Source organism: Oncorhynchus keta, unplaced genomic scaffold, assembly GCF_023373465.1.
Source record: "Oncorhynchus keta strain PuntledgeMale-10-30-2019 unplaced genomic scaffold, Oket_V2 Un_contig_10789_pilon_pilon, whole genome shotgun sequence".
NCBI classification, from domain to species: Eukaryota; Metazoa; Chordata; class Actinopteri; order Salmoniformes; family Salmonidae; genus Oncorhynchus; species Oncorhynchus keta.
This window is the reverse complement of record NW_026277201.1, coordinates 270,510-287,332: the sequence shown is the minus strand read 5'-3', so window position 1 is coordinate 287,332 and position 16,823 is coordinate 270,510. Positions and strand designations below refer to the sequence as shown.

The window sequence follows — 16,823 nt, the reverse complement described above, 5'->3', positions numbered from 1 at the left end:
TTCAAATTGCCATCGATAAAATGCAATTGTCTTTGTTGTCCGTAGCTTATGCCTGCCCATACCATAACCCCACCACCACCATTGGGGCACTCTGCTCACAATGTTGACATAAGCAAACCGCTCATCCACAAGAAGCCCTGTGCCCTGCGATTGTGAGGCCGGTTGGACGTACTGCCAAATTCTCTGAAACGATGTTGGAGGAGGCTGCTTTTGGTAAAGAAATGAACATTCAATTCTCCAGCATCAGCTCTGGTGGACGTTCCTGCAGTCAGCATGCCAATTGCACGCTCCCTCAAAACTTGAGACAATGGTGGCAAATTCAAGTTGTATTTTATTGTATGTTATTTATCCAAAGATTTTCCATTACTGTTTTTTTTTTTATTTAAGCTTTATTTAAACAGGGACTCACATTAAGATTAAACAGCTCTTTTACAAGAGTCCTGTATACATTACAATTAAAACAGAATAATAAAACATACACATGTATAAAACAATTCAATTCAGCACACAATCACAAAATAAACATATTTAATAAAGCAATCACATTAAACGACATAGACGTCCTCAATCAATCATTTAAACTGCCCGAGTGGCACCAGCACATCTAACTGCTGTGAACTCTGTATATTGTTCCACAAATTAGGAGCAATAAAATTAAATGCCGATTTTCCCAAATCTGTGGAGACTGAAGGGATCTCTAGTGTTATCCATTCCTGAGAACGGGTTTGGTAAGTTATGATTCTTAAGTATAAACACCATGGGACCACGCAGCCGTCATACGCTCAGGAAGGAGGTGCGTTCTGTCTCCAAGAGATGAACATACTTTGGTGCGAATAGTGCAAATCAATCCCAGAACAACCGCAAAGGACCTTGTGAAGATGCTGGAGGAAACAGGTTCAAAAGTATCTATATCCACAGTAAAACGAGTCCTATATCGACATAACCTGAAAGGCCGCTCAGCAAGGAAGAAGCCACTGCTCCAAAACCGCCATAAAAAAAACCAGACTACGGTTTGCAACTGCACATGGGGACAAAGATCATACTTTTTTGAGAAATGTCCTCTGGTCTGATGAAACAAAAATAGAACTGTTTGGCCATAATGACCTTTGTTATGTTTGGGGGATAAAGGGGGATGCTTGCAAGCCGAAGAACACCATCCCAACCGTGAAGCACGGGGGTGTCAGCATCATGTTGTGGAGGTGCTTAGCTGCAGGAGGGAATGGTGCACTTCACAAAATAGATGGCATCATGAGGCAGGAAAATTATGAGGATATATTGAAGCAACATCTCAAGACATCAGTCAGGAAGTTAAAGTTTGGTCGCAAATCGGTCTTCCAAATGAACAATGACCCCAAGCATACTTCCAAGGTTATGGCAAATGGCTTAAGGACAACAAAGTCAAGGTATTGGAGTGGCCATCACAAAGCCCTGACCTCAATCCTATAGAAAAGGTGTGGGCAGAACTGAAAAAGTGTGTGCGAGCAAGTAGGCCTACAAACCTGACTCAGTTACACCAGCTCTGTCAGGAGGGATGGGCCAAAATTCACCCAACTTATTGTGGAAGGCGACCCTAAACGTTTGACCCAAGTTAAACAATTTAAAGGCAATGCTACCAAATACTAACTTAGTGTATGTAAACTTCTGACCCACTAGGGATGTGATGAAAGAAATATAAGCTGAAATAAATAATTCTCTCTAATATTCTTCTGACATTTCACATCCTTAAAATAAAGTGGTGATCCTAACTGACCTAAGACAGGGAATATTTACTAGGATTTAATGTCAGGAATTGTGAAAACTAAGTTTAAATGTATTTGGCTAAGGTATATGTGTAACGGATGTGAAATGGCTAGCTAGTTAGTGGTGGTGCGCGCTAATAGCATTTCAATCGGCAACGTCACTTGCTCTGAGACCTTGAAGTGGTGGTTCCCCTTGCTCTGCAAGGGCCGATGCTTTTGTGGAGTGATGGGTAACGATGCTTCGTGGGTGACTGTTGTTGTGTGCAGAGGGTCCCTGGTTCGCGCGAGGGGACGGTCTAAAGTTATACTGTTACATATGTAAACTTCTGACTTCAACTGTATGTAGGGCAACAGCTTCTAATGTACTAGTGATGGTTTTTTAACAGTCTGATGTCCTTGAGATAGTAACTGTTTTTCAGTCTCTCTGTCCCAGCTTTGATGCACCTGTATTGACCTTGCCTTCTGGATGATAGCAGGGTGAACAGGCAGTGGCTCGGGTGGTTTGTCCCGATCTTCCTCCTCTTCATCTGAAGAGGAGAGGCGAGAAGGATCAGAGGACCAAAATGCGGCGTGGTATGTGTTCATAGTGAATATTTAATTCAAGAAAGTACTGAACACTGCACACAAAAACAATAAACCAGTAAAGACTGTGAAGCTACAAATGAGACCTGTGTTGACACAAGCCACTAGCATAGACAATCACCCACAAACAAACAGTGCAACCCAGCCTACCTAAGTATGATTCTCAATTAGAGACAACTAATGACACCTGCCTCTGATTGAGAAACATACTAGGCCGAAACATAGAAATCCCCAAATCATAGAAAATCAAACATGGACTGCCCACCCAACTCACGCCCTGACCATACTAAATAATGAATACAAAACAAAGGAAATAAAGGTCAGAACTTCACATGGTTGTTGTCCTTGTTGATCTTTTTGGCCTTCCTGTAACATTGGGTGGTGTAGGTGTCCTGGAGGGTTCTCCAACCCTGTTCTACATGGTCTTATCCTGAGCCACACTGGCTGCATTTACACAGGCAGCCCAATTCTGATATTTTTTTCAACTAATTGGTCTTAATCACACCAGATATTTTTCAGAACTGATATTATTGGTCAAAAGACCAATTAGTGAGAAAAAATGTCAGAATGTGGCTGCCTGTGTAAATGCAAACATAGTCCTTTATCTGGCTTCAGTACATTGGCAATTGTGTTTGGCATGGCGGGCTGAGGAAGCGGAGACTCTTTATTCTTATGGCAATGGGCTTGTCCTGTCTGTGGTGAACGGACAACTGGATAAGACTGTCGAAAGTGGTTTTGAGCTTCTTAACCACCAACTGTTTGGTGCTCTAGTAGAACATTTGCTGGTACTGCACGTCTCCTGAAAAGACATGGTTGTGGTGTTGGCATTTTACACTCTTTGTGGAAGGGATGTAGGGCAACACGCCTTTGTTGGTATATGTATCAATCAAATGGGACTGGCTAGCGTATTGTTAAGGGACAATGAGAGGACAGTGTGAGCTGCTTTTGAGAGGAAAGATCAGTCAACAAAGTGAATGGGCTGAGGGGGGCTAAATAAGATGTGAAAATCTAAGGAAGGCTGTTCTAACACAGTATGAATGGTTGTGTATGGGAGATTGAGGAGAAATGGCATCTCAATCGCTCTCATACACAACAATTAATTTACTGTCTAAGCACAACTAAAAACCCCTTCCTCATCTCAAAGTACTGTATGTAAACATCCCCCCCAGCCCATTGACTTTGACATATAGTTCTTGTCAATAGTAGACCTTGGCATGTCTTTTGTGTTTTGAGATTCTGCAGAGAGAAGAATGAGGTGGTTGTCATTACTGTTATAGTCTTGTTTTTATATCTTTCAGTGTCCCTTGCTGGTTTCTGTCCCTCAATCTTCTTGTGCTCCATAACCACAAGGTGTATTCGATCCCTAATGTTTGTGTGCCCAAAATGCCTCCACTTTGGGGTATTTGTCAGCAGGTCACGGTGGAATAACTCCAGATAACCTGAGTTTTACAAAAAGAAAAGGTAAAAAGAGAAGAGGGGTAGACTAAATTGATTACATGGTCTGGAAGGTACTGTGTGGTCCTCGGGCTACCTAACCACCTGTAAACACATAACACAAACCATACAAACACTACTGCTTCTTGCTCTGACAGTGCAGTAATATCTAACAAATAATATCTAACAAACTACACAACATATACCCAATACACACAAATCTAAGTAGGAATGAATTAAGACTATATACATATTCCGGAGACACCTGAAACCCCACCTCTTTAAGGAATACCTAGGATAGGATAAGTAATCCTTCTCACCCCCCCTAAAAGATTTAGATGCACTATTGTAAAGTGGCTGTTCCACTGGATGTCATAAGGTGAATGCACCAATTTGTAAGTCGCTCTGGATAAGAGCGTCTGCTAAATGACTTAAATGTAAATGTAAATGTAATATGGACGAGCGATGTCAGAGCGGGACAGACTAATATGCATTAGAATAATATAGAAAAACAGTATATACACATGAGATGAGTAATGCAAGATATGTAAACATGATTAAGTGACTAAGATACCATAGAATACAGTATATACACATGAGATGAGTAATGCAAGATATGTAAACATGATTAAGTGACTAAGATACCGTAGAATAGCATAGAATACAGTATATACACTACTGTTAAAGTTTGGGGTCACTTAGAAATGTCCTTGTTTTTGAAAGAAAAACACATTTTTTTGTCCATTAAAATAACAGCAAATTGATCAGAAATACAGTGTCGGTATTGTTAATATTGTAAATATTGTAGCTGGAAACTTTTTTAATGGATTTTTAATGGAATATCTACATAGGCATACAGAGGCCCATTATCAGCAACCATTACTCCTGTGTTCCAATGGCACGTTGTGTTAGCTAATCCAAGTTTATCATTTTAAAAGGCTAATTGATCATGAGAAAACCTTTTTGCAATTATGTTAGTACAGCTGAAAACTGTTGTCCTGATTTAAAGAAGCAATAAAACCGGCCTTCAGACTAGTTGAGTATCTGGAGCACCAGCATTTGTGGGCTCGATTACAGGATCAAAATGGCTTTCTTCTGAAACTATTCTTGTTCTGAGAAACGAAGGCAATTCCATGTGAGAAATTGCCAACAATATACTTGTTCTCTTGCTCAGTTGTGCACCGGGGCCTCCCACTCCTCTTTCTCTTCTGATTAGAGCCTGTTTGCGCTGTTCTGTGAATGGAGTAGTACACAGCGTTGTACGAGATCTTCAGTTTCTTGGAAATTTCTCACATGGAATAACCTTCATTTCTCAGAACAAGAATATAGTAATATAGTAATGACTATATGTTGTGGCAGAGCCAGGGTGAAATTCCCCTTTAATGTGGGGGGGGTCAACGAGACTAAAGACTGTTAAATCACCACCCCCAGATGCAGTCTGCAGCAATAACCCTTAGAAATGAACTCTAAACCTGGTGCCATTGGTCCCCATTGCCATCCCATTGTGGTCCCATTGTGATCATATTGCTGTTACATTGTGGTCCCATTACCGTTCCATCGTGGACGGCTATTTACTGAGTAGTGCACCTGTCAGTAGTTATTTCACCTACTTATTGCCTTTCTGGCAAACGTCCTATGTCCACACCCTCAGCCTAAACACAACCATGCACATAGTGTTCGCACACACACACCAATCCACACCCATAGTTCTTGCCTCTAGAGAAAATACCACACCATGCAAACCTAAGCCTGTCTGCATTTGTGAACTGCTAAAGTTTAGCTTGTGCTCCTCAATGAAGATTTACTAGGACCAATTAGACGAAAGTCAACCATCAGTTGTCAGGGGTTTCTATTTTATGGATATTTTGTCTATGGTCTTTGAGGATTTATATGTAAATATATGTATGAAACATAGTTAATCAGTCCAATTTAAAGAAATTCGGTGAATGTGACGTGTAACTTTTAGTTTTTGAATGGATGATGGTCCGGGATGGTGTCTAAGAGCTGAAAGGTGCCTGCTTCTTGATCTCGCCTTATATCAATGGTCTGGCTGGCTCTGTGCGCCTGCACCGGGGTAGGCGGGTGGTCAGGTTGCTCATTAGCTTGACTGACTGAGATCACTCTCTCCCTCCCACTAATCCACCCTCAGAGCCTCTCTGAGCATGTGGTGGTGCTGGACAAGGCAGGGTAAGGCAAAGAAGGGGAAGGGGGGGGTGAGGCTGGATCTTAAATCCAGGCTCAGTTTGGCAAGCCGCTCACTGCCAGCGCCAATTACCACTGATTCCTTTCTATTTCTCCCTGGTCTTTTATAGATGGCTGCTCTCTTTTCTCTGAGGATCGAGATGGAGAGAGCACAGGAGGGAGAGAGGGCGAGGGGGAGGAGAGGGAGTAAGAAGGGGTGGGTGATTGCATGAAGCTTTGCCCCGGTTGCTCAGTCAGCCTGTTGCCATTGCCTCCTGTTTCTGTTGCCTCGCAGCAAGTCTTGTTTTTGCCTCAGTCGGGTAGGAATGAATGAATGATCTAAAGTGAACTGGGTCGTCAAATTCAAAGGAGTTCCATACATACATTCAGGTAATGTATCTATCCTACTGTTTCATTTATTTGTGTCAAGACTTATGCTTTGTCTGTCATTGGGACATTAAAGATTTGACCTTTTGGTGTCTTAGAAAAGGTATGATGAGTCTGTAGTTATTCGCTCGTGTTCATTTTATCATATAGGTACGAGTTTCACCTGCTGATTGAGCTGTCAGCCTGAGGCATTTAGCAGGTGATTTTGTTGTGAGGGTTCAGGCAGCTCTGTTGAATGTACCTTTTTAATTTTTAATGTTTATTTGAATACGTTTGTGGTATCTGATCAAATTGAGTTGTTTTGCGCTTCATTTCTTTACATTGACTTTACGAAGTGCATTTTCCATTTTTATAAATCACTTTAGTCGTTCATTACGGCAGGCATTGCATAAGTATGTTTCCCAGGTAACATAACAATTGTTTTATAACTGTTATTGCGGTAATAGACATTGTCACCATTGTCACTTGTTGCATTATGACAGTTCAGACAAATCACCTGTTGGCATCGCAGGTTGTGTAGCCTATTCATTACTTTACCAGATGGAAACCCCCTGTTGTTTCTCTACTGTCCTTTACACTGTTACAATTTCCAAACAAAGTGCTTTTGTTCCTGGATTTAATAATAAAGACCGCAATTATTAGCAGACCCTATTTTAGGGCACTGTTCTGTTGTAAGGGGATTAGGGCAGTAGCCTTTTGTTTTAACTAAGATTCCACTTTTATGTCTGAATCTTAGTTTTACACAATGAGCTGTGCCGGAGCATCCCTAACCTGTGCATTTTGATTGTGTTCCGAATTGGTCATGTGAAATCATTTGCTGCCCCTTTCTCTCAATAGCAGCAAATTGGCATTGTGTCAATCTTATCTCTCCATTGGTTCTAGAGTGGGACAAAGTCTTGTTTTTTCCCTTGATGCTGCACTCACAGATTATTTGCTGAAATATATAATTCGGTGCACATGACCCCTCTGCCCAAAATTGGTTTGTTTTAGTTTCTAAACCATATGGCGATTAGTTAAATGGAAAGTGGAGGCCCCACTATAGTCCTTTCACAAGAGTGTCATTTTACTACAAGTGCAGCCAGGCAGGTACTCTAAAAAGACAATAAAACCCGCATCAAAAGATTCCTCTCTGCACTCGTCTCCCCTTTTGCGTTTCACACATGCCTTACGTCAGTATTGTCTGCTGACGAAGATAAAATATTCAACAGCCAGGTGTCTACCAGTGTCAGGGTCCTTAATTTCAGGGTTCTTCATTTAGAGTATTCTGAACATTAGACCTATCAGGAAGTTGGTGTTCCTATCTCTACCAGTGTAAGAGCAGTGTGCTTCTAAGAATTGCAAAGATCCTGTGGTATTAGTGGAATGAGGGAGTAGTCTTCACCCAACAGTAATTGTAATTTATATACTTAAAAAGCTATGATAATTATTTTTCCACAAGCAGGATTGAAACCCTGGTATATAGGGGTGGAAGCCATTGTCGTTACCATTAAGCCACAAAGACTTGAGTGTTGGCAGTCTTAAATGGTGGATTTAGAGAGCAACAGGCGAAATGGTGTGTTTTTACATTGTCTCACAGTGAAAACGTAGTTGATTATTTCTGGCTTGCTAGTTACCTTGCTAGCTACATTTCCAGATTAAATTGAACGGATGGCATGCTAGCAAGTTAGTCTATATTTGTTACCACAGTGCTAGCTAGCTAGAGAAATATGAATGTCGTTGTGTGGTCAGTAGCCGAGTTAGGGTCAGTAGTTGTGTGGTTGTGGTCATTAGTTATGGTCAGTGGTTGTGTTGCGGGTTCTTTGGGCCCTATAGTATGGACTTGTTCAGTAGTCGTGTGGTTGTGGTCAGTACTTGTGTGGTTGTGTTGCAGGTTCTTTGGGCCATATAGTATGGACTTGTTCAGTGGGTGTGGTCAGTAGTTGTGGTCAGTAGTTGTGTGGTTGTGGTCAGTAGATGTGGAAGTCATTAACATTAAGCCACAGAAACTTGTGTTGGCAGTCTAAAATGGTGGATTTAGACAGCACTGGGCGAAATGGTACGTTTTTTACATTGTCCCACAGTGAAAATGTAGTTGGTATTCCCGTCAGTAATAACAATAATTATATTGATAACTAGAAAAGGTCGTTTCAGCTGCCTGAAAGTGTTATTATTATTATTGTTAGTGGATGAAGTTTGCAGGTGAAAAGTCTCTGTGCCCTTGAGCAACACATTTCATCATCATCAATTGCTTCTCTCAGTCACTCTGGTTGAAACACCATGTTTAAACTAATGGGAGTTATTGGAGTTAAAAAGTTGGGGTGTTTAATTTAAAGTTGGTTTGGGGTGTTTAATTTAAAGTTGGTTTGGAGTGTGTATCTTAAAAGGCGTACAGCAGTTTTCCAAAAATTCAGATTTTGTTCAAAATTAGCATTTTGCAATTCATTTTGTGTGCTTTTTACCCCTTTTTTCTCCACAATTTCGTGATATCCAATTGGTTGTTAGTCTTGTCCCATCGCTGCAACTCCCGTACGGACTCGGGAAAGGCAAATGTTGAGAGCCATGCATCTTTCAAAACACGACCCTGCCAAGCCGCGCAGCTTTTTGACAATACTGCTCACTACCCGGAAGCCAGCCACACCAATGTGTCGGGGGAAACAACTTGTCGACACGAGTCAGCGTGTATGCGCTCAGCCCGCAACAAGGAGTCGCTAGAGCGCAATGGGACAGTCATTTTTGTAAATTTCTTAGAAGAATTACTATTGCTGAATAATATTTTTTGCAATGGATTAGGAAGTGCACTATTTTTTGCCTACCTTTTCAATAGACAATTGGTGGTCACTAAGCCTGTATTTGGTCAGGATCTGTCTCTGTTTTTGTATCTCTGACAGAGTAGAGATATTCTGCCAATTTGTATGATCTTTTTAGAGCCAAATAGCAAATTTTGTGTTTTTGTTTCATTTTCCCAAGTTAAAATAGGAGGTTTTAATTTCTGTAACAATCTAATTAATGTTCCTGTGTGTTTGATTGTTTAGTGTTTTTAACAACTGACATAGGGGACTCTTTTCAAGGTTCAGCTCTTGGCTTTCCAGTGCTTTGAATTGAAGGGATGTTTTGGGGCTTCATTTTAAATAGTGCCAAAATGTTAGTGTCCTTTTCTTTATATTATCAATTAGAGCAAATATTCCGTCTTCCGCTCTGCACGTATTATTTGGTACTTTCTCTGTTTTCTTTCCCTCCCAATGCTTATAATCATAATTGCAGGTTGATCCCTAAACCTCACTTCAATATAGTGAAATTGGTAAAATGACATAATTGAGTATTTTGCACCAGATTTGGATTGGAATATTTATTTTGGAGAATTGTATTTTTATGGAATAAAATGTTTTGCCAGACCAGAGGCACCGATTTTTAGTCCCCGGTAGTTGTAGATTGGTCCAACATCGGTAGTTTGTTGATGTAGATGTAGATATTGATAAAATGAAGCCTGGTTTGTTCTAAGGTAACTTTAATACGGTAGCTAGTGTAAGCCTAAGAGCGCCTTTCAGCTGAACCAGGGCTCTCCAACCCTGTTCCTGGAGAGCTACCCTCCTGTAGTTTTTCACTCCAATCCCAGTTGTAACTAACCTGACTCAGATTATCAACCAGCTAATTATTAGAATCTGGTGCGCTAGATTAGGGTTGGCGCAAAAGCCTACAGGACGGTAGCTCTTCAGGAACAGGGTTGGTGTGCTCTGAGCTCAACATCAGCATTTACGTAGCTACAGTCAGCACCTTTATGTGATGATGCAGAAATTATTTTGTTTACCAAGTTGTGTAGCCTAATTTATGCAGTAATATGAATGACAATATGATAACTTACTGAACATTTATATTCGTATGGGGGGGGGGGTAACTTTATCGATTTGCTAACGTTACTTTAGCATGAAGCATGTTTGTTCATTAGCTTTCTTAGTTAGCTAGCTAGCAGGAGTTAGCTGTGGATTGTCAGCTAATTTAATGTTTAGGAACCGGAATATTAACCCTTTGTCTGCACATGCTTGTGGATTGTCTGCATTAATCAAGAGTGTAATATGGTTTGGTTGCATTATTGCATTTTGTAATACGTTTTAGAATAAAAGTTGCTTGGGTTGTTAAATAGTTTGTACTTACTGACTTGTGGCTACTGGGATATTTACGGTCAACTTGAACTGCGGACTAAGAATGTCAGGTTGCCACGAAAGGTAAGGAGAGGATGTCATGTGAATTGAAAAGTTGACATCTGTTTAGTCACTCCCCTCCTCAGACTCTCCTTCATCTCTCGTAGTGGGAATAGGGCCGAAGACATCCTACAGCTCGGGAGTACTGTGTTTAAGCATTTCATTCCTGATGCTATCAGGGCTACATGCCTTTCCAGCTTCAAGGGGTTTTTCACACTAACCAACTTTGGCGACACAAACTAGGTCCAGGAGAGATACTTATGTAGTGTAAAGAGATGCTTTGAAAACAACAGGTGTAGACTAACAGTGAAATGCTTACTTACGGGCCCTTCCCAGCAATGCAGAGAGAATAAAGATAAAATAATAGACAACACAAAGAATAAATACACAATGATAAAGTGGCTATATACTGTACACAGGGGAACCAGTACTGAGTCGATGTGCAGGGGTATGAGGTAATTGAGATAGATATGTACAGATAGGTAGGGGTAAGGTGATCATAATGATAAAAAGCAGCAGCATATGTGACGAGTCAGAAAGGTTAGTGCAGATAGTCCAGGTAGCTATTTGGTTAACTATTTAGCAGTCTTGTGGCTTGGTGGTAGAAGCTGTTCAGCGTCCTGTTGGTACCAGACTTGGTGCTTGCCGTGTGGTAGCAGAGAGAACAGTTTGAATTGGGTGGCTGGAGTCTTTGACCAAAAACGTGATCCTTCAGAAAGTGGAGAGCAACACTTATGTAGCTCCACTACGCAATACATTTTTTTATAAAGCCACGTTTAACAGGATTACCAACAGACCGACAAGCTCAAATAGACAGACGTCTTCAATATGGCAGACCAATCCGAACTTGTCTCTTGGCATGTCCAGCCCACTCATTATCTCAGCCAATCATGGCTACTGGGAAGATTCACCCCTTTTTCTGTGGCTTAACCAACAAGGCTCGTAATGTAACAATTGTATTCGTATTTACAGATGGCATACACGTTTGTTATTAAGGCACATGAAAGTTCACATGTTCGAGAAGGCATTTCTGCCAAAAAACGCATTTTGCGAAAATAAATGTTTACGTTCAAGCGTCTCTGTTGTGAAGTCGTGACTTGCGACATATGCCTAGTTTCCTGAATCGGGTCACAAATGTGGAAAAAGTCAAGGGGTGTGAATACTTTCTGAAGGCACTGTTAGTGCTTCAGGGTGTCTGGGATGATGGTGTTGTGAGCCATGTAATCTATCTGGCCCCGCCTTGTGAATGTTAACCTGTTTAAAGGTTTTACTCAAATCAGACATTTAAGAGCGAGATTAGATGTCCAGAACAGCTGGTGCTCTCATGCATGGTTCAGTGTTGCTTGTCATTAAAGCAAGCAGAGAAGGCATGAATGCTTTTGGGTTTCCCTTTGTAACCTGTGATAGTTTGCAAGCCCTGCCACATCCGACGAGCGTCAGAGCCTGCGTAGTAGGAGTCGATCTTAGATGTTTGATGACTTGTCGTAGGTTGTTTCCTTATAAGAGTCCCAATTGGTGTCCCGCTCCTTGAAAGACGCTGCCTTAGCCTTTAGATCAATGCGGATGCTGCCTGTAATCCACGGCTTCTGGTTGGGATATGTACGTACTATCACTGTGGGGATGACTTTGTTGATGCTCTTATTAATGAAGCCAGTGCTCAAACCGAGGTTAGTGGTTGCTGATGTCGAGAAGCTGTTTTCCGTCATAGGAAATGATGGCAGAGACATTATGCACAAAAAATAGTTCAGATAATTAAGATAGATAAAGATAGATAAAAAAATCACACAAAATACCAGAATTGGTCAGGAGCCCATAAAACTACCGCTATCCACTGCAGCACCGACCTTAAAAACTCTGAGACGTCTCCCACACTACCCTCTGAGTGTTAGTGTAAAGGAAAAGGCTCTCCCACACCACATGTCCCTGCAAGAACAACCTTAATAACAGTAGACAGCATTTTTGCTCTGTCAGCCAAATAAAAAATGAAAGGCTTTTAAAATATCCACACATTTGTGAATCATTACATTAATCAAGTGTGTAACGCTATGTACAATATGGTTTCAGTGAGAAGCTCCTGTATAGTTTGAATTGCTATCCTTATTTTGTTTGTCTATATACTATGTTATTTATGGTATGCTAATAGCTGCACTCATGAAGTAAGGATGTGGCTTTGGTCACACCACCTCCAAGGCTAGTGTAAACAGAAAAGTAGAACATTTGATGTTGAAGAGAAATAGATCTCACTCAACATATTTTACCCATGTAAATCCACCCTAAGGCTTTGTAATTTATTTGAAAATTCAGTTTATGTAATTTGATAGTCAATTGGAAGTGTTTAATTGTGTTTTCTAGAGAGCTGAGTTTTACTGGATATTTATTTGGTTTAAATTCAGATGTTATTATTCCATAGAGATGATCTTTCCAAATGTAGCCATTTTGAATGATCATTTTTCTATTCTCCATTCAGACCATTTCTCCCAGAACTGGTTTCCATCAATAGTTTCAGTGTTTTCAAAATGTTTCCATTTCTTCCATCTTAGGTTATGTTTGTATTCTTTCAATGTGTCACAATTATTCTTGCCGAACATCTGTATCTTGTGGGTGGTAATGTTTTGTCTTGGATAAATATCTAACATTTTTTCCTTGAGCTTACAATTACCATCCAACCATTTCTCTTTTTGAGGTTTCCAATTAGAATTGTTTATTTTTTGGTCTATTGCATAAATGTGCTTTTGTGGCTGCTTTATGATAAATCTAATGAATGTATTTCTCGCTCGCTCTCTCTCTCACTTTTCCCTCCGTTCTTTTGTCCTCCCCAGGCAACAAATCCTTCAACATGATGTCCCACACCGGAGACAACACGGAGTTGCTGGCTGAAATAAAAGCGGGGAAGAACCTGAAGCCCACCCTACACAGTAAAGGCTACACAACAGTCTTCTCCAACAGCGGCCTGCCGGGCACTAATGTATGTGGCTTCTACACTGTCATAACATAACTATTAAATGTGAAGACTGTTATGTGATCAATTCTCCGTGTAATTATTCCGTGATTTGTTTAATCACGGAATAGTCATTAACTAGGAAGTCGGGGCACCACGGGAAAATGTTTAAAGAGCCTCTATTTCCCAAATGTAACTTCAGATATTTTTATATATTATCAATTAGTCACTTATTAATGTATTATTACCTCATCAGTCATATTCTGAATGTCGCAAACCCTTGAATATCTGCATGAACCCTAACATAGATCATGAATCAGGGATAAACTATTTTTTAAATGTATTTTATTTCACCTTTATTTAAAATTGGCTTATTTATTTACTAACTAAATAAACACACACACGATATGTCATACGTTGTTTACTAACATGATACAATGAAAAGTCCCTAATAGACGAAACCGATATGGCAGCTTGGTAGACTAAGGAAAGGGGCGAGGACAGCTCAAGAGCGGGAAACTCAGTGGACCCACGTACATACAGTTCATAACTACACTCTATAATACTTTGAACATGCACAGCCACTCATTCGAAAATAAATTGCAATTGACATATTTATGAGTGTATGCCTTTGTTGTACCTCTCTTTAATCGCCGGTCCGTCTGCTAGAGAGTCAGTAGATAGAAAGTCTCTGGTTTGTCCATCAGAGATCAGTCTTTCGTAGTTGTAGCTTGTTATAATGGATACGTCAGGCGTACCATTCGGTCGTTCGATCGGTTATGTTTACCAGTCTAAAGTACTTAAACTGCTGCAGACTGAATAATTGTTCTTTAGTTTGTAGATTTCAGCATGGGGATGATCCCTACGTTCTCTGGTCTTGTCCTTAGGTAGAGTTGTAGTTTAAACCATTTTGCAACATCCGGCTTATGCCTTAGTCTGCTTGGTCAATAAGTAGTAGCCATTTCAACGTGGGGACCCCGTCCCTGCGTTCTCTTGACTAAATGTACATTTTTGTCACAAGTCCTTTTATTAACTCTGTGGAAAGGGACGTTCCATGACGTTTGGGTATAATGTCTGTGCTTATAGGGGCGTGGCCACTGACTGATCATACGTTACTATGAAAAACCATTCTCATTTAGAAGACTAAGATCACATTATCATCTTTCCAAAAGTATTCTTATACTTAATCATGTATTTCATACAACATTGATACAAACCCCATAATTAGGAAGTGTATACAAACAAAGATACAGTAATGTGGGTCTCTTGTCGTTCATGAGGTCACCAAATGAAACAAATTCAACATGGTCATTCTTTGCTTCCCCACCGACCGGTTCCACAATCTCAAAAATAGACGTTTTGATAGCTTCTCTGTTCCACTGTGAAATCCTCTCTCCCCATACTGCATGTCCAAAGGGGGAGAGGGTCTCTTCAAGGAATTTACGACCTGTTGTTAAGTCATATAACTGTCGAGAGAGAGAGAGAGATCTTCCCCAAAGAGTCATGAGAGATAAATAGATATGGTCACAGACACTTTTATCCACACACCACAGAATATGCAATCATATTGTATGGGTCAAATCCTAACTCCAATTTAAGTAGAATTTTCACTTAGTCATGCTTTGGTGTCAATAGGAGACAAAGTGAAAATCACAACTCCCACTGAAGTACATATTCAAGGAAAAATGGTGCTGTTATAAGCTGCAGGAGGCTCCAACCAACGGCTCCAGCCATCAGAGCCATACACACTTTGAAAAAAAGGGTTATTCTCCTGTCACCATAGTATAACCCCTTTTTGGTTCCAGGTAGGACCCTGGTTCCATGTAAAAAGGATTCTACCTGAAACCAAAAAGGTGTTCTTCAAAGGGTTTGCCTATGGGGACATCCAAAGAACCCTTTTAGGTTATAGATAGTACCCTTTTTTTCTAAGAGTGTAGATGCAAAGTTCTGTTTTGGTTGGTGATATAGAGAAGTTTTTTTGATATGTTGCTGAGGATACAGGAGTATTAGCAAAGCAGTTTGACTCATTCAGTAATATGTGTTGGGGGTCATATGGGATCACCGGTCCTTCTTAAAGAGACATTGCAACAACATTCTAACATTTGGTTGGTTGACCATAATATAATAATAATAATATATGCCATTTAGCAGACGCTTTTATCCAAAGCGACTTACAGTCATGTGTGCATACATTCTACGTATGGGTGGTCCCGGGAATCGAACCCACTATAAGACATTTTCAAACAAACTGTGCCATGCTACTGTATCTACTTGCCAAAGCAGGAGTTAGCAGATGTAGAACAGTGGTACACACCCCCTTTGACATTGCCCAATAGTTCTCCTCTTACTACTGACTGTGGGAATCTATGGCAGAGGACAGAAATGTTAATATCAGTGACATTTCACCTCATAGATAGTAGTATAAATAGGCAGACCTGAGTATGAGGAGAGACTAACTTTGTATACATTTGTAGACTACCAACAAATAGTAATTGTTTTCTGGTAGCTGAGGGAAAGGGTTGTCATTATAACCAGGATGTACAGTGTCTTCAAAAGTATTTATCCCCCTTGGTGTTTTTACTATTTTGTTGCATTACAACCTGTAATTTGAATGGATTTTTTTATTTGGATTTCATGTAATGGACATCACCAATTTGGACTATTTTGGGTAAGTGAAATAAAAAAAAATACTTATTTCAATAAATTAAAAAAAAATATATATAACGGAAAAGTGGTGAGTGCAGATGTATTCACCCCCATTGCTATGAAGCCCCTAAATAAAGATCTGGTGTAACCAATTACCTTCTGATGTCACATAATTAGTTAGATTGCACACAGGTGGACTATGTAAGTTTCACATGATCTCAGTATATATACACCTGTTCTGAAAGGTCCCAGAGTCTGCAACACTACTAAGCAAGTGGCACCATGAAGACCAAGGAGCTCTCCAAACAGGTCAGGGACAAAGTTGTGGAGAAGTACAGATTAGAGTTTTTTTTTTTTTTTTAAATATCCAAAACTTTGAACAGCCCACTGAGCACCATTTTAAATCTGGAAAGAATATGGCACCACAACAAAACTCACATACCTGGCAAGCAGGGCCTTAATCAGAGGAGCAGCAAAGAGACCAAAAATGACCCTGAAGGAGCTGCAAAGCTCCACAGTGGAGATCCATAGAAGTATTAGGCACCATTTTAAAGATACAATTCTCGTTAATCCAGCCAAAGTGTCTGATTTCAAAAAGGCTGTGCAGCGAAAGTTCCACAAACGATTATGTTAGGTCACCACCAAGTCACAGAAAAACACAGCCATTTTTCCAGCCAAAGAGAGGAGTCACAAAAAGCAGAAATATAGATCAAATTAATCACTAACCTTTGATGATCTTCA

General features: G+C 40.3%; 1 protein-coding gene across 1 annotated transcript in view; it reads left to right on the top strand.

Annotated features, from left to right (window-relative positions):
* The window catches only part of LOC118373316 (espin-like), a 112,001-nt gene that overhangs the window by 44,279 nt on the left and 50,899 nt on the right, over positions 1-16,823 (top strand). Inside the window, 1 exon segment of the mRNA XM_052500495.1 lies at positions 13,318-13,463. Coding sequence (XP_052356455.1) covers positions 13,318-13,463 — 146 coding nt within the window.